We start from the raw sequence: 18451 nt of genomic DNA, 5'->3' as shown, positions 1-18451 counted from the left end.
TCACTTAGCTGAACCCCACCAGACAGTGATAGGGAATACAAACAGAAAACTTCATCATCCAAAATATCTTTTCAGTAACTTTTACTGCAGTTTCAGGAAACCACTATCTTATATAATAACCATCTAACTGGGTCTTCTAGGACTAAATAAGTGATCTGGCACATGAAAAATACTAATGTTGGAATGGACTATATTTACAAAGTGTCCTCTTGCACTTTGTATATGCACGTGCAAGATAAACAAAAAATTTTGATACTTGCTTTTACAGGAGAAGTCTGAGAAGTAGTTGGAAAATGTATGCACAGAGCTCTAAAAGCCATTATCAAAAATAAAATACTTGTAGTGCTTGGATAGATGAATAAGATAAGTAATTGAGACTCACTCATAATCACATAGGAAAATGTAAAAAAATAAACAATATGTGGTAGTTGCAGATTCAGGTAATTTTGTTTTTCTGACTTCTGAGTTTAGCACAGTTTTGGTCACTGCTGTTTGTATGTTGCCATGTATAATTAAAATAATAAAGAAAACTCAGTCTGTGTATGTATATGAGGATATACAGACACAGAATTCTAGTTTATAGTTTAAGCATAAAATAGTTGGCAGAAATGTTATGATATATTTTTGCTTTTAGGATAAGCATACCTTGTTTTGCTTCTGAGGAAGATGGTGAAAAAATGATTATCTGGATGTCCTTGAAAGAAGTTAAATTGATGGAATGATTTAGAGGACTTTTATTGCACTTTGGAGCACTGAGTTATAGTCTTGCTTTTAATGAATCCTCTGTGATTATTTTCTGAATCTCTTTGGAGTCTAACAGTGCTGCTTCAACTTGAGAGTTATATAAGAAATACTTGAGGATGGGAATTTCATACAGAAGTTTGGCATTAATGAGGCAAGATTTTTTTCAAGCAAAATGTCCTTTTAGAGTTTTGTAGAGTTAGTATGTTTAAATGCTGACAACACGGGCTGGCAATTCTGAGACAGTTTTAAAACTCTTTGTTTTCTTACACTTTAACCACTGCTTCTTTCACCTGTTTTAGATAAGAAGTCTCACTTTTTCTCAGGCATATGTGGCAGTGGTTATCTTTAACATAGTAGTTAACAGTGACCTCTTTTAATAGTTATAGACATAAACTTACCTTTCCTGAAAAACAAACGAAAAACTTACAAACTTTACCAAACACTGTGAAGCAAATAATGATTGTTTATCAGGCTCCTACTTTATGTACATTATACACTATTGGAAATAAAAAGCTCAAAGTTCCATAATTAGGATGCTGAGAAATTGCTGCAAATTTATATTTTACTGTGTAATTTAGATGGGAAAAGCACCAAACTTCTTTTTGATTTTTTTTTTTTTTTACAGTTTGAATTAGCTTATTAGTAGTCTTTACAGTAACATCTTGTTAGTTTTCAGATTTAAATAGAGCAAAATACATTTTTACCTGATTTCTTTATTGTTCTGACGTGATTTTTGTGGCTTAACATAAATAGAAAAATGATAGTCCAAATAATTTGCATGAAGTTCAACAAGGCCAAGTGCTGGGTCCTGCACCTGGGGCGCAATAACCCCAAGCAGAGCTACAGGCTGGGAGAGGAATGGTTGGAGAGCTGCCAGGCAGAGAAGGACCTGGGAGTGATGGTGGATAGTCGGCTGAATATGAGCCAGCAGTGTGCTCAGGTGGCCAAGAAGGCCAACAGCATCCTGGCTTGTATCAGGAACAGCGTGACCAGCAGGGCTAGGGAGGTGATCGTCCCCCTGTACTCAGCTCTGGTGCGGCCACACCTCGAGTACTGTGTTCAGTTTTGGGCCCCTCGCTACAAGAAGGACATGGAGGTGCTTGAGCAGGTGCAGAGAAGGGCAACGAAGCTGGTGAGGGGCCTGGAGAACAAGTCCTATGAGGAGCGGCTGAGGGAGCTGGGCTTGTTCAGCCTGGAGAAGAGGAGGCTCAGGGGCGACCTTATCGCTCTCTATAGGTACCTCAAGGGAGGCTGTAGCAAGGTGGGGGTTGGTTTGTTCTCCCACGTGCCTGGTGACAGGACGAGGGGGAATGGGCTTAGGTTGAGCCAGGGGAGTTTTAGGTTAGATGTTAGGAAGAACTTCTTCACTGAAAGGGTTGTGAGGCATTGGAACAGGCTGCCCAGGGAAGTGGTGGAGTCACCATCCCTGGAAGTCTTCAAAAGACGTTTAGATGTAGAGCTTAGGGACATGGTTTAGTGGGGACTGCTAGCGTTAGGTCAGAGGTTGGACTCGATGATCTTGAGGTCTCTTCCAACCTAGAAATTCTGTGATTCTGTGATTTGCAAATTTTACTTACTGAAAAAAAAGTATGTAGGCATTATATCCATAAGCACAAATATATGGACAGGTTTAATATAAAATGTGCTTTGTTTATAAGTGTGTTGTACATATTAGTAATTTTTATTGTTCTTGCTTGTGTTGATTGCTGCGGTTTTCAGGTGCAGTTATAATTCTGGGTTCTCCAGGTTTCAGCCTAGAGAAGAAAAGGCTCTGGGGAGACCTCATTGTGACCTTTCAATACTTAAAGGAGTCTTACAAAAAGATGGAGAAGGACTCTTTACTTGGGTTAATAATGATAGGACAAGGGGGAATGGTCTTAAACTAAAAGAGGTTAGATTTAGACTAGACATAAGGAAGGAATTCTTCACTGAGTAGTGAGGCACTGGAATAGGTTGCCCAGAGAAGCTGTGGATGCCCCATCCCTGGAAATGTGCAAGGCCAGGCTGGATGGGGCATTGGACAACCTGATCTAGTGGGTGGCATCCCTGCCCATGACAGGGGGCTGGAGTTAGGTGATCATTAAGGTCCCTTCCAACCTGAATAATCTGTTCCCTGACCACAAGGCCAGCTGCCAGATCGGTGAAGTTACGCAGTTTCTATTTACAAGGATTTTGAAAATGAAAAGTCTCAGTAAACTGTAACTGTTCTTCAGATGTTGTTATATTTTGAAAGAAAACTCTGAACAGTTAATTGGTGTAAAAATTCATAAGTCCATGGTTATTATGTAGAGTTCTTGTTAATTGTTTAAATACTGGAAATAATTTCCTACCATCCGATGGATCTGAGCACATTTTTCAGGCTCTTAGAAGATTTGAAATATATTAAATTTAGCAAAATCAAATATGTTTTGCAGATTAGAGTTTAGTTACACTTTCCGATTGAGGTACTTGATTATCAGGTGATAGTGAACAAAGTACAGTATAATTAAATATATCTGTGGTTACTGTATTTACAGTTCAAAAACCTGCATAGGCATTAGACAAATTAGACATTTGTATGAGGTGTCCATGTCCAGACACTGCCAGGGGTTGGGGCTGTAGGGCTCTTCTTTGGCGAGAGGCGAGGGCTGCCCTGTACCAGTTCCAGACATTTCCAATGGCACCACCACAAGGCATGGCTGGGCCCTGCAGCCAAAATGGCGGTGCTCTGGGGTTAAAAAAAAAAAAAAAGAAAAAAGAAAAACGGCTCCTAGCCATGAGGAGAGAGGAAAACTGTATGAGAAACAAACCTGTGAGACCCAAGATTCCTGTAGTCCATGGGGAGGCCAGGCTGGAGCATACAGAAAACCAAAAAAAAAAAAAAAAAAAAAAAGCCCCACACTCCAAAACTGTATGATTGAGGATTACCCTTAGGTCATCAGAAAATCCAGCTATAAAAATATATCTAACAAATTATATTCTACTAATGCTTCTTTGTTAATGAACTTGCTTATCAACTTTCTTGAATGCTGGCTACAGATGTTAAGACTTGTGAAAATGAAATATCTTGTGTCTGTCCTCTCAGAATTTGAGTTTACATTTAAGAGTTTGTTGTACATGAGCTTTCCTCTGCAAAGCTGCACTTTTGTGTAAGTGAAGAAGTGTTGGTCAGTCAGCAGTTTTTCTGTGGTGTTTAGTTGCCTGCATCAACTGTCGGAACCTCCAGATTTTTACTATGTGATATGTCCATTATCAGCAACGCAGTGGTTTGCTTGGTTGTTATCTGTAGAGTTGGAGGGATAGGGTGGGGATGTTTTCATTTGGGTTTTGGTTTATGATTTTTGTGCACTTACTATTCCCCAGGTCTGTATTATGGTATCATTTGTTTTATCTTATTTACGAATGTTTTCCATATACTTTTTAATCATCTTTTTTTTGAAAACTTCTTGTTCTTCTGTTTTAATTGCAACATGGGACTTCCTTTCACTTTAACTTGCATATCTTAGTCATTCAAAACCTGAATCTAAGTTTCACAGTGTTTTGAACAGGACTTAGCTGGGTAGAAGATAGCAACCTTACTCATAAGATGAGACGTTCGTGCATTTGCAACAAGTTGAGAACCTTGTTTGTGGCCTCAGTTATACTATGCACAAAAAGTCTTTAGATGAAAACTTCTGTATGTCTAAATAATTGCACTAGTAAGTAAGCTGTGAGCCAGCCTACAAAGTTCTTAATATTTCAGCAAGAAACGGGAAAATTCTTGCATTCTTTCCTCATTCAAATGTTTTAATTGCTTTCATTCTTTTTGAAAATTATCTGGAAATATATGCAATATGTAAACTTTCATATGAAACAGAGTATTTATATGTATAAAATAACCATTTCTGTTATAAAATGTAATACAAACAGGAAAAAAAAAAGAATGATAGAAAAAATGTCTGTTAGTGTTCTTGGTATCTTCAGTTCTGCAGAAGTACTGATACATACTGCAGAAATGCAGATAGTGATGAACCAGAATAGATTGCCTAAGAGAGTTGTGGAAATATCTAAGCACTAGCCATGATTGAGGAATGGCACAAATTACATTGTTTTTTATTTCAGAAGTGTGTGAATTCAACTAAAAAGAAATGATTCCAAATTATCTGTCCTAGTTTTGCCTGTAAATTTTACAATCCCTTCTTAACAAGCCAGTGTTACTGTTCTTGTTCCTCCACGTCAGTTAATGAATACTAACTTTTTGCAGGGTAAAAGAGATGAATAAGAAAGATTCAATGGAACTGTAGAGTGTTCTGGTTTCTTCAGTACAGGTTAATCACTAGCTCAAATCTATTGTTCACCTTTTTATATAATATTAAATGCTTCTTTCATGTTATTATTGAGTAAGGGAGGTTTTAAAACTCCTACTGTGCTTGATTTCTTCTACTGTAACACTTGGATTATTTACAGGGTTTTTTTTGTTTGTTTATTTTTTGTAGGTTGAGTCTACACAAAGTATGATCAGGATTTTGGGTCTTTCAGCTACATTACCCAATTATCTTGATGTTGCTACATTTCTACATGTTAATCCCTACATTGGACTGTTCTACTTCGATGGCCGTTTCCGACCTGTACCACTGGGACAAACCTTTATAGGAATTAAGACGACTAATAAGGTAAAGAATCAGGAAAAGCAAAGAAAGGATTGCTATTTGTTTTAATCATGCTTCACCTATGTATGTGTAGGGGGTACTGTTTTGTTTGTTTGTTTTATGCTACTGCTGTTTTATGAAGCATATTCTCTATAAAGATACAGTGAGAAATGCTTAAAGAATCCTGTTTTCTCAGTTTGCAGTCCCTGTAAATAGGCCTTAGTGTGGCTGGGTACAATGGTATGTAGTTTTGCAATGCCTTCACTTTACTAATAAGTTTTGCTTTATTGGGGAAAAATCATCACCCTCAACTGCAGTCACTGTAGGACCTGATTATTCTGCCTTTCTCATTTGTTTTCCATTTGGCTAGAAACTTTACCAGTAAGAATGCCTGTGGAATAATCAATGGAATGTTGTAAGAAAAATACACATTTATGAAATCTGGATATGAGACATGCATTAACTTAACACTAATGGGTTATAAGTTATTGATGAAAACCTTAGTGTCCTAAGCCATTATTTGTCACATGTGCATGTTTGATAGAAAACGCATTACAACAGTCCCTAAATTAGCTTCTTTATTCTTTGTGCTCTTGTTCATTTGTGGAAGCATTGAGGCCATGTAGGTATATTATTCTTATTAAAATAATAGGTCAATGAAGTGCAGTGCCACTTGACACTTCAAATTATAAACCTTCTTTAAATACAGTCATTGATACAAACACATTTCCATAAACTGCTTTTGCAAAGATTTCTATGTATCTTAGTAGCAAATAATTAAAGCACAAGTAACTTAGAGATGTATAATATTTTATAGCTCAGCTTTTTTGGAAATCTTATTCTGCTCTGATTTCAATTTAATAGAAATCAAGACATTTTTGATCAAAAGCCAATTGCATAACTTAATCAATGATAGTATTCTTTTCTAGGTTATTTTTCTTTTTTTTTTTTTCCTATTTTTTTCTAGGTTATTTAGCTAGTACATTCTATCTGAAATGCAGGAAAGAAACTTTAGCTTACAACCATAGGGAGCCATTTCAAGTGTATACACGCAAGACTAGTTTACCGTATGTTGCTTACCACAATTTGCATATTTTAACCTTCATTAATGATACTAAGTGCCTTCAGTGTTATTTGCCGTTGCTTTTCTTTAATGTTTTCCTAGCACTAGATTTGTCTATTTTGTTTATTTCTACTGTAGTCTGGTAAGAAAAAAGGAAAGACTCAGTTTAATCATATTTATTTTAGAATGCATCCCTGATTTAAAAATCAGAGTACTACACAGATTCTCTTATGACATTTAACATGATTAAAAAAAATGTTTTCTTAAAACAGAACAAGACAAACACAATAATAAATATTATTAATAGGAAATAATCATAAATATTAGGAGGTAGTAGTTATTCTGAAACGTGAATACACAGCAGACAAAGACTCTCTTAGTAATGCCACAAGCCAGGATTTTCTTTTTACTTTTCAGAAGAATGCCATTCTAGATTTCATAGAGTAAAATACGTTTTGCAATGAGGTTAATATATGTTGTATCAAACGAAAACTAGAAGCATTAAACCTCTTTTACAAAGGATTCTTTTCAGCATAATATTAATACTGAACCTGCCAAATGATTACTGATATCAATATCCTTCTCGTCTATCTGAAAGGAAAGCAGTGCAAGAACCCACAGAATCAAAAACTCTTGTAGAACATCAACAGATGCAATGCAATCAATACTGTGTCTGAATCCACACTGGTGAGGAGCAAGGAGACAAAGTTGTTAGTTCCTTGAAGTAGATGCTTTGCCATAGCTTTATAAAATTTTTTGTCAAAAAAAAAAAAAAAAAAAACTCTCCAAAAATTTGGAGCAGATGAATAATTTGCCAATTCATATGCAAACCACAGGCAAGCCTTCTTCAACAATCAGTGGCAGTGTCCTCTAAACCATAGCCGTTTAGCTGTTTCAGATGGACACAGCGGTTTTTCTCAGGCTTTTAGCATATGGGAATTTGATACATTTCCAAAATGCTTCTGATCCCACAATGAACAATTGGTGCTGAAGTTAGGCATACTTATCCTTTTTAGATTGGATTCTACTAAAAAGACTGGTAGCAGCCTGGTAGTATAATAGGGCACCTGCTTCACTGAAGTTGAGGCAAAAGCTTCCAAATCTCTGAGCTGCTGCTGGCATCTAGACTGGTTCTCTATGGTAGTGCAGGGATCTGGAAGAGGCCCAATCAGCCTTGCAAAACTCTGTGGAGGGGAGTGCTTGCTTTAGATGCTAGCATTTCTCACTATGGTTCTGCCTAAAGATACTTAGGCTAGTACCTAAGTATCTTTTCTTCAGGAAATGAATTAGGATGTCTGTGAAAGCTCAGCTAAAATTAATTTTAGTGACATGGCATTTCAGTGCTAGATAGCAGTTGTCCAAAAATGTGTGGAATAAATGGGATTGCTCTATGTTCTTCTCTAGAATATGTATAACATTATGGCTATTTATGATGTGCGTTCATGCATATTTTAGTTGTGTTCTTAATTGAGGTTTATAATGATGCTGTCTCCCTCTTGCTGGGTTAGATATGCACAGCACATGTTGTATAACTTTTGGTGTACTTATTAGGCATAGACATTAGCCAGGAAATAGTTGAAACTGATAGCATATGGAACCAAGACTAAAATATGGCTTCTTCATTTGCAGATCTATTAATGTCACATATATGGATCATCTACTCAGTTTAATTTGATTTTAAAAGTTGTTTCTTTTTTTTTTTGATGGAAGACAAATAATCTGGCTGTATAGAGTTTTTATTTTTCTTTATACATGTTAGCTTTCTCTCTGTGTATGGGTGCAAAGCATATGTAAAATTGTTTGTACATGTGTATATATATATGTCTATATGTGTGCTTATGCATTGCCTATTTACACTTCTTAATAATTTTCAAATAAATGTTTGAAAAATAATTAAATGAAGTGCTAACCTCTAATTTTCAGAGCAATCAGACAGGGTATTTGTCTCTTGCACACAAGGCCATCTTTCTCACATTTTTACTATTATTCTTATGGCAAATACGAATGTTCTCTCCTTCCCATTAAAGCAATTAAAGCTATATTTTACAACTTTAAGATATTCTAGATAACACCAAGAAGTGCTGAATTTCCATTTTCTAGTTCCTACATATTTTTTTCTTACAAAATATTTGTGTCAAAAAAAAAAAAGCTATATTTTCCTTCTTTCCACCCCTTTATGCAAAAATGAAGGATGGAGTTCTTATCTGCTCTAATTTTGAACTTCATTTATTTAGTCTGATTTGGAACAATCTTAAGTATATGCTATGAAAAAAAAAAAATGAAAGAAGTATATTTGGAGCAGATTGAAGAATACATTTCTATTGAGTTTTAAACTGAACTCTATTTTGGAACCTTTCTGAAGCTTTATGATTTATCCGTAATTGGAAATCCTGTGTGTGGTAATCCCACTGTTTCCTAGTGACCCAACTATGAAGAAAATTCTTTTTTCTGACAAAAAAATGAGAATCAGTAACTGCTTGGATATGTATATCTGCAATGTATAAGCTGCATTCATAGATAAAAATAAGATAACAAGATAAAAATAATTTAATAAAAATAATATTAAAAAAAAGATAAAAATAATTATTTGATGTTTTAAATGGATTACTTCATCACTATCCAGTAGAAGTATGATTCCTTATATATGGAACAGATAAGCTAAAGAACAGAACTGGATTACCTCTCTTTGGTCTTAAAAAAAAAAAAAAAAAAGTCACTTAATAAATTTTATATCCACTACCCTTTTTTTTTTTTTTTGTGCTTTTTCTACTTATTTTCATGATCTATTTGTGAATTAATAAAGTATTGTTAGTAATGGGGATCAGTATATTATAAATTCAATTGCATAAACATATTTTTAATGGATCACTATTACTTGTTTGACATGTAATAGAAAATGTGTAGAAAAATAGAAATGATTTTAATATAAGGTATGATGTTTACTTTTCAGGTGCAGCAGCTAAATCATATGGATGAAGTATGTTATGAAAATGTGCTGAAGCAAATAATGGCTGGACACCAGGTATTTTTTTGGTTTGGTTTGCATTCAGAACAAACATAAAGAAATTGCTTTTGATCATTATAAAGTTTGTTTTAAAGAATTTTTTTTGAGGTATGTCACTTCAAGGGTCTTCTTTAACCTTAAAAACACTTTATAGGATCAGCATGCAAGAAAACCTAAAGAGGCTAAGAAATGTTCATTTGTACCAAAGGTGAAAATTTCAGTATAACTCAAACTAACTAATGAATATTTATGTCTTGAGTTTAAAATGACAAAGGTTGGTACTTAGAGGCCTTAGACTTAGGTACATTTAATGATTTAAAATAAAATAAAATCTAGTTATTATTCTCACCCTTTCCCATATCTCGCCAATTCTAGCTAGAGATCCTGTTGGAGATGAAGGGTGAGAATTATGCAGTGTTGAAGACATGGTGCACAAGGGCTCAGCATCTCTCATTTGAAATGTCCTTGGTTTTGTGTCTTGCTTTTGTTATTAAAGGAAGTAATCCTTCATTATGCTCTACAGTAGAAGTTTCTGCAGTGAATTTTCAAATCTGACATTCCCCTTGGCTTGACACCTTTGCATGAATAGTTTATCTTTCTGTTATTGTTGTGCTCTTAGATCACCATCACATGATGTCTTCTTTTTGTTAGTTTTTTGCAAATATAGCAATGTGAGAGGCAGTAGTTGTGACAGGTATGGCACCTGTTCAGAGCATGAACAAAACTAAGTAATCTACATATAACGGAAGGAAATTCACACACAATAATGCTAAGAACTGTGTATTTTCCCTGTTTCAAAGAAAATTCAGATTATGATGTTATTTTAAAAGTTGAACAGTTGGTTTATGACTTGGAGAAAATAAAATTCTTCAGCAACAAATAACTCTTCCTGCTCCCTCTGGTTCAATATTGCTTACCTTCCCTTGCTATTATCAGCTACTGGTGATATATTCAAAAAGTTTTTAATGTAGTCATGAAGATTGCATATGGAAAGTTGGTATTTGCCAGAGTGAAAATTTTTAACAACATTTGTTGGCAGTACCAAGGGAACTTGAGTTTGTTATTTCCTCATTGTCAACTATGCTCACATTTTACCATATTTCTTAAACTGAGGTAGCTTTAGTTGCTTGTATTTCACTTTTTGTTATGATTGTGTGTATTTTCACTTGCTATAGATGAAGCTACAAGTAGCAGATTCTTTAAGTCAGTATGTCTAAACAACTAACATTTCTTGGAATACAGGCAGAAAGTTGCATGCTGTTCCAGAATATTTATTGCACCTTTCTTCCCCTCTCTTTTCTTCAGACTGAGGGGGAAAAATATCTAAAAATATATCTAATAAAGACTCAAGTGCAATAATTTGTATAATTCTTGCAGATGGTGTTTCATTGTTTGCATGGCTTTCCTTGAGAATGGTTTTAGTTCCTGTACAAACAGTTGAATGCACGAGTGTTTTAAGGCATGTGCTGCAGCTGAAAAGATGTCACATGAAGAACACTAGTCTCCATAATGTTACAGTTTCACTAGCTGAGACAATTGCTTATCTCAGTTTCTGAAAATTATGTTCCAAGCCAACAATCAAATAAGCAGTGTATTTTCAGACAAGGCAGAAGTGTCATTTCCCTTGCTATAGAAAAGTTTGTTTGATTTCAGAATGCTTTGGTTGATTTGATTCAATTGATTGTAAATGTTAAGCACTTTCATTGCTTTAAAATGTTTGTTCTGGGTACGATATATGTTGACTATCACTAGCCTGTGGTAAATATGCTGATTAAAGTGAAAAAGATAACATAGATTGCTAGCAGTGCAAATTCAGTATGAATATTGTTCTTTGGTGATCATTCAGTGTAAGAATTTATCTAAATGCTGAATATATATGCAAGTTGAATTCAGTAAAAAATACATAAATCAGTATGGCATTTCAAAAAGTTATGGTAATGAGTTTAATGATATTTCAAAGCAATTGTATCAAGCACAGGTGTATATATCAAGGAGTAGCATTTGAGATATGTTACAGAACTCTTAAATATACATTTATGTAACTTTTTTTATATTTCCTTTTTTCAAATTATTGAAAACATTTGTCTTTATACTTATGAAACAGACGTTCATATCCTGAAATGATGATATACAAAACACTACTATGCAGTCTTTGACAATGCAGAACTAAGCATATCAGCTCATTGTATAATACAGTTAATTATAGTTTGTAGTATTTAATAAGGTAGTAAAAGTGAGGGATTTTACTTTTAATGAGTATGCTCTGATAAATGAACTGTCTAATCATTATACAAACTGCAGATGTTAAAAAAAAAAAAAATAAGGCAGATATATCTGCGCTGAAATACCTTCCCCGTAGTGTAGGATGAATTCTATGCTAGGAAGGTTTTCCTTAGTGTGTTTCCATAATTTTGAGAATAGCATTTGATATTCTAGAGTTATCACCTTCTTCTGATTTTTTTGTTTTAGAAAGTCATTGCCTTGTGTACAGGTTTAATGTAGTCTGATACCGTCTTGCTCTGTAACCTTTCATAGCTTTTTTGTTTTGTTTTGTTTTTGTTTTCCTTTACACTTGTGTTTATTTTCATTCCGTGTGTGTGTATAAAGTTTGTTTGCTTTCTTACAAAGTTGTGGCTGTTTCTAAATGGAAAGATCATAGAATCATAGAATGGTTTGGATTGGAAGGGACCTTAAAGCCCATCCAGTTCCAACTCCCCTGACATGGGCAGGGACATCTCCCACTTGCCCAGGTTGCTCCATCCAGCCTGGCTTCAACACTTTAAGGGAGGGGGCATCCACAGCTTCTCTGGGGAACCTGTTCCAGTGTCTCACTACCCTGAGTGAATAATTTCTTCCTTATATCTAATTTTATATCTTCCTTCTATCTTAATCTAAATTTACCCTGTTTTAGTTTAAAACCATTACTTGTCCTATCACTCCACTCCCTGAAAGAGTCCTCCTCCCCCAGCTTGCCTATAGGCCCCCTTTAAGTACTGTAAAGGCCACTATAAGGTCTCCCTAAGTCCAGAGTGCAAGCAAAATTCTGTGGTGAGGAGGTCCTTGCATGAGATTTGGGGAGGAAGAAAGATGAAAACTCACAGGGGGGCAAGCCAGTTCACCACTGGGTGCAGGGTCAGAGCAAGAATCACAGAAAATTAAAGTCTGGAAAAGAGAAGACTGAGAAGAGACCTCATCAATGTATATAAATATCTGAGGGGAGGGTGCCAAGAGGATGGAGCCAGTCTCTTTTCAGTCATGTCCAGTGAGAGGATGAGAGACAACGAGCACAAACTGAAGCACAGGAGGTTCTGGCTGAATTTGAGGGGGCACTTCTTTACTGCGAAGGTGACAGAGCACTGGAACAGGTTGTCCAGAGAGGATGTAGAGTCTTGTCTGGAGATATTCAAACCCTGCCTGCATGCCATCTTCTGTAGTGTGCAGTTGTAGTGTGTAGATCCTGCTTGGCAGGGGGGTTGGACTAGATGATGTTCAGAGGTCCCTTCCAACCGCAGCCATTCTGTGAAAATGGTAGTGTTTCCAGAAAGGGCAACAGCAGCATCATTCATTCCTGACACAGTTATGCAGCTGTTACTTTATGGTCTATATGGCCTCCCCAAAGCCTTCTCCAAGATGAGCAGCCCCAGTTCTCTCAGCCCCTCTCCACAGGAGTGGTGCTCCAGCCCATGATCATCCTCTTGACCTTCCTCTGGACAAGTCCATGTCCTTGTGATGGGGGCCCCAGAGTTGAGCACAGTGTTCCAGGTGGGGTCTCATAAGAGCAGAGTAGAAGGGGAGAGTCACCTCCCTCACTCCACTGGCCACGCTTATTTTGATGCAGCCCAGAATACAGTTGGTTTACTGTGGGCTGCAATACTGTGAGCTGCAAGCGCACAATGCTGCTTCATGTTGAACTTTTCGTCAGCCGGCATCCCAGGTCCTTCTCCTCAGGGCTGCTCTCAATCCACTCTCTGTCCAGCACATATTTGTGCTTGGAATTGCCCCAGCCCAGATGTTGGACCTTGCACTTGGCCTTGTAGAATTTCATGAGGTTCACATCCTCTTCCCAAGTACTTCAGAAAAAAAATTCTACAGCAGTTGTATATCTGAATGAAATTCAGGAAATATTTGTAATTTTCTATCTTTTGAGGCAGTAATATATGACAGGCACTCTGATCTCAACAGCAGTGTTTCAGAGAACCAAAAGCTATATTCCATCTTTATGCAATAAAGAAATACCAGAATCAGAGAAAAATATATTCCCTTTTCTAAAGTTCCATGAGTTTGAGTTAATGTACGCTCTCCTGTGGCCATCAAACTTTCACAATGTTGTCTTTAAGATTCTTTATTAGAGTCTTTTGAATGAGTTAATAAATTAAGCCCAACAGTTGTTTGTTTACCTACTGTTCTGTTAACTCATTTTGAAAGAATTCTACAGTGCTAAAAAGGAGTAATTTCATAGAATCATAGAATATCCTGAGTTGGAAGGGACCCTTAAGGATCATCAAGTCCAACTCTTGACACCGCACAGGTCTACCCAAAAGTTCAGACCATGTGCCTAAGTGCACAGTCCAATCTCTTCTTAAATTCAGACAGGCTCGGTGCAGTGACCACTTCCCTGGGGAGCCTGTTCCAGTGTGCAACCACCCTCTCTGTGAAGAACCCCCTCCTGATGTCAAGCCTAAATTTCCCCTGCCTCAGCTTAACCCCGTTCCCGCGGGTCCTGTCACTGGTGTTAATGGAGAAAAGGTCTCTGCTTCTCGACACCCCCTTACGAGGAAGTTGTAGACTGTGATGAGGTCTCCCCTCAGCCTCCTCTTCTCCAGGCTGAACAGGCCCAGTGACCTCAGCCGTTCCTCGTACGTCTTCCCCTCCAGGCCTTTCACCATCTTCGTAGCCCTCCTCTGGACACTCTCCAACAGTTTCATGTCCTTTTTATACTGTGGTGCCCAGAACTGCACACAGTACTCGAGGTGAGGCCGCACCAGCGCAGAGTAGAGCGGGACAATCACCTCCCTTGACCTACTAGCGATGCCGTTCTTGATGCACCCCAGGATACGATTGGCCCTCCTGGCTGCCAGGGCACACTGCTGGCTCATATTCAACTTGCTGTCTACCACGACCCCCAGATCCCTCTCTTCTAGGCTGCTCTCCAGCGTCTCATCACCCAGTCTGTACGTGCAGCCAGGGTTTCCCCGTCCCAGGTGCAGGACCCGGCACTTGCTCTTATTAATTTAGTCTTATGGAAGTCTTATTATTAATTTAGTCTTATGGAAGTCATGCTGATGCGCCACTGTCATATTATAGGTTATAGTGTGATGCTTGACTGAAGTTATATGTTCATGTGTTTTAATAGATGTACGTGTGTTTTCATTTTTTAAGACTAATGCTGGTAGGAGGTAGTTGCATTCTACAGACATGTGTTTTGACAGATGGAGAGAAGCTTTTTATGTTGATTTTTCAACAGTCATACTCTGCAAGACTTCAAGATCTTTCTGGCTACTGGGAAATTAAGAGTTGGTGATTCAGCCTTTAATTTTGATCCATCTGCTCAAACTAATGAGATATCTCATTTGTAGGCTTCACTTTGAATTACCACATGCAACTGAAGCTGTAACATTTGTCTTATAGCACAACTCTCCTCTTGCTGAACTTGAGGAAAGATGTAATGATAAATGGCTTGCCCTACTGAGTTTTCCGGGGTTCTTGTTACAGAAACTTTTTATGGTGACTGGAGAATTAAGATCAGAAAATGTCCCAAAGGTTTCCTGGTGCTTTTTAAGTCAGCATGCTCTTTTTGTAGGATTACTAGTGATGTAGGTCTTCATGATGAGGTTCCTTTGTCATATCCTACCTCTTAAGACTATGTTAAGTGAGAAGGGATTTTTCTCAGTGTCCTTCTGTGCTTGATATTAGCTGGTGAATATTTGTTTTCACGTCATACTTAAAATTTACTGTGTTCTTATATTGCCTGCAAGTATGTTAGAGCCTCTTGGATTGCTTTGCACTTTTGGAGTTTTACTTCTCCCCTTTAATAAACCAAAGACTCTTTAAACAAAGAGAGGGGAAAAAAATGTTAAAATTACACACTTTATCAGAGAATATGACCCTATACTCAGTTACAGGTAGAGTATTTTTGCCAGCATTTGTCTTCCAGAATACTTTTTTCTCAAAGACTGTGTCATCAAAAATTATCATTCCTCAAAATGATTATACCTGTTTCTTGTCAGACAGCCTCCAGGAGTGAATCACAGGCATTAACAGCAGTAGTTCAGCTACGGAGCTGAAAAGGCTTCTTAACATTTTACAGCCCTGTAAGAAAGGCATCTAGTGCCAAAGCGTTCTGGGGAGTGGGTAGCACCTTGCTGAGGCAGCCTGCAGAGAACCTCGCAAGATCAGCAAAGACAACAACTGAATACCACACTCGTCAACATCATTTTTATAATAAATTGAAACATCGTATTGTTAGCCGGTTTCAGACAATGCATACCCTGCTGTCCTTATCTTCATGTTGTATGAGGTAGGAAAAGCCCTTGACTTGTTATTTGAGGAATAATACAGTGTTTTTAGGAGTTGTGAGGAATAACAACATTTTAAGGTTGTTGTTTGTGTGTTTTTTTTTAATGCTCAGAAACATGTGATATGTAAATTTTACCTACTCTAAACTTCTTTCTCCAAAATATATGAAACTGTTGCACTTCAAGGTTCGTTTTCCTGAAGTTAGTATCCAAGGGAAAATGCTCTTCTTGACTCCAACCATCTCTGTTGCTGCATAGGCTCACTTCCAGTATATCTTCTATTCTTACTGACCTTTTGCTTTCTTATCCCACTGCCTTGGTTACTGAGAGAAAAAGATGATCGTATGTTTCTCTCATTGTCCCCGTCACCTCTTAACTAATTCTTCTGTTATGAATTGATCAGAACCTTACTGTTCTTTTTTCTGTTCTTTTTACTTTTGTGAAATGAAGAGCATCTAAAAACCTGAAAATAAAGAGGGTATCTTTGGATTTTGTTTTTAATTTTTACATTATGTTTTAGAATGGCTGTTGCAGAAATTCTTTGAGAGATTTCAGAGAAAGTGCTTCCTCAAACTGCACATGTAAACCTCTCATGCTTTTGCCATGTTCCCCAGACTACTCATCTTGTCCATTTCTGCAACTTTTTCTTTCTTTTCTTCTGATAGCTCTTCGATACTACTTAAACCTTCAAAAGAAGTCCTGTGTTCTTTGCCCTTGGTGTTGTTTCAGCAGGTCTCTTGTATTTACCCTCTGCACCTTACTTTCCTCTCTGTGTCCCTCTTTCCCACCCACATTCCCCAACCTTCAGTACTCTGTTACTCCGTCTTCAGCCATAGATACCTAAGTTTTAGTCTTGGTTCCTTACCTAATGCACTTAGCTAGTTTGGCCTTTTGGTTGCCGATTACAGTTTTCAATTTGGAGTGCCCTTGACATTCTCTCGTCTACTGTAACTTTTTATCCTCTTCAAGAAAACAAGCGTCTCATTTTCCACATAATTTTCTGTGCAATGGAGATAGGAAGATAGGATAGAATTAACATTCTGGAAGTCTTACCACTGGGACTGAAAATGTGCAGGAAGACAGAAGGACAAGAAAAGGAAAACAAGAAACAGCCATAGACATAACCATCACTTGATGCTGCAAGCAGTGATCTTCACACTGCCCATTTTCTGCTTATTTCAGTTCACTTTTCTTAACAGTCTTTTGAAGAATGTTTTTTTTTTTTTTTTTAAGTATCTACTTGTCGGTGCCTGAGTCTGCTCTTCTGCTTTGAACTAGTTTCTTAGTTTTAGCTGGTTTCTTCTGCCTCATTTAGCATTTTACAGTTAGCATTTTTTACAATATTGTCACAACTGCATCTGATATACCTAAGACATCTTTATCTTTTGTCTTTTAAAATTAAATGTGGATTGATTTTTTTTTTATGTGCAAAATGCTGCCATAATATTTGTTCAATTCTTAATATATGGTTAGTATGCAGTTTTGGTAGGGATCAGACTATTAATTAGAACATATGTGCTTAATTAAAATGTTCTATACCACTGTTCTGCATTTAGTTCATTAGAAACAATATTGAGATAATATGCATTTTTTATATTAGAATAACTTCTAATTATCATCTTATACAGATTATTAATACTTAATATACTTTCAAATCAGTATTGTTGATGTCACAGGTCAGAAAAAGATTATACTTGAATATATATAGTCAAAAATGTTTCCATGCTATATAGTGCATAAAAGATTCACTGTCTGTAATTGTTCTCTATTTACAATAATTAACTTGAACTTTGCAGTACTGAGAAGTGTCATCTTGTTTTCCTTAAAAAGCTATCTTAAGCCAAAAAAGAAAGTCTGAGTAGTTATTTTAAAACTGTTGTATTAAATTGTCAGAAGTAAATTTGACAGGTATTAATTTCATCTGTAAAAATGATGGATTAAATTTCTTTATTATCAGTTTTCCAGCTGTTATTTGGTTGCAGAAGCCATGTGAAGATAAAAGTTTAATAAGCTTAGTTACTGCATCTGTTGACATTGCTTTTATAGCTGTGTCCTAAGATAAGATTTAATAAAACACTATTTTTTTCAGAGGTCTCTCTGGAACTTGCTATCTTGAGAATTAAGCTTGTCCTAGTCTTCTCCCTGAGTTAAATAGTGTGTATAGCACACTTTGGACAAATAATTCTGAAAAATTATTTGATTTATTAAATTTATTATCCAAGGGTTTGGGGGGTTTTGAGTTCCATTTAATAGCCTAAAAAGTTTATTTGAGTCCATTTGAGTTTTTGTAGCTCTACATTTGTACAGATTGCTTCTGTTTTCCAGGTACATCTTGCCTGCATGTATATATACAGGTATTGTTTATATGTGCACACACATAAGTTTAAGGTGGTCAGACAAGATGGGTTAATTATGGTTAATCTCTTCAGATGTTATTTCCATGTCAGCTGATTACATGAAGCCTTGAATACTTTAGATACCTTTCTGTAGACCTTTCTCATGTAGGTACAGGTAGGGT

At 36.6% G+C, this 18451-nt stretch overlaps 1 protein-coding gene across 6 annotated transcripts in view; it reads left to right on the top strand.

The window, feature by feature from the left end:
* The window catches only part of ASCC3 (activating signal cointegrator 1 complex subunit 3), a 280518-nt gene that overhangs the window by 114955 nt on the left and 147112 nt on the right, over nt 1-18451 (top strand). For all 6 annotated transcript variants that reach the window (XM_084513434.1, XM_084513436.1, XM_084513435.1 and 3 more), the window contains 2 exons: nt 5199-5375; nt 9365-9436. In XM_084513434.1, the coding sequence (XP_084369560.1) occupies nt 5199-5375; nt 9365-9436 (249 nt within the window). The remainder of the gene's footprint in view (nt 1-5198; nt 5376-9364; nt 9437-18451) is intronic.

The sequence above is a fragment of the Aythya ferina genome (genome assembly GCF_964211825.1).
Source record: "Aythya ferina genome assembly, chromosome: 3".
NCBI classification, from domain to species: Eukaryota; Metazoa; Chordata; class Aves; order Anseriformes; family Anatidae; genus Aythya; species Aythya ferina.
The sequence above is the reverse complement of the archived record's forward strand: the minus strand, read 5'-3'. Positions and strand labels throughout refer to the sequence as shown.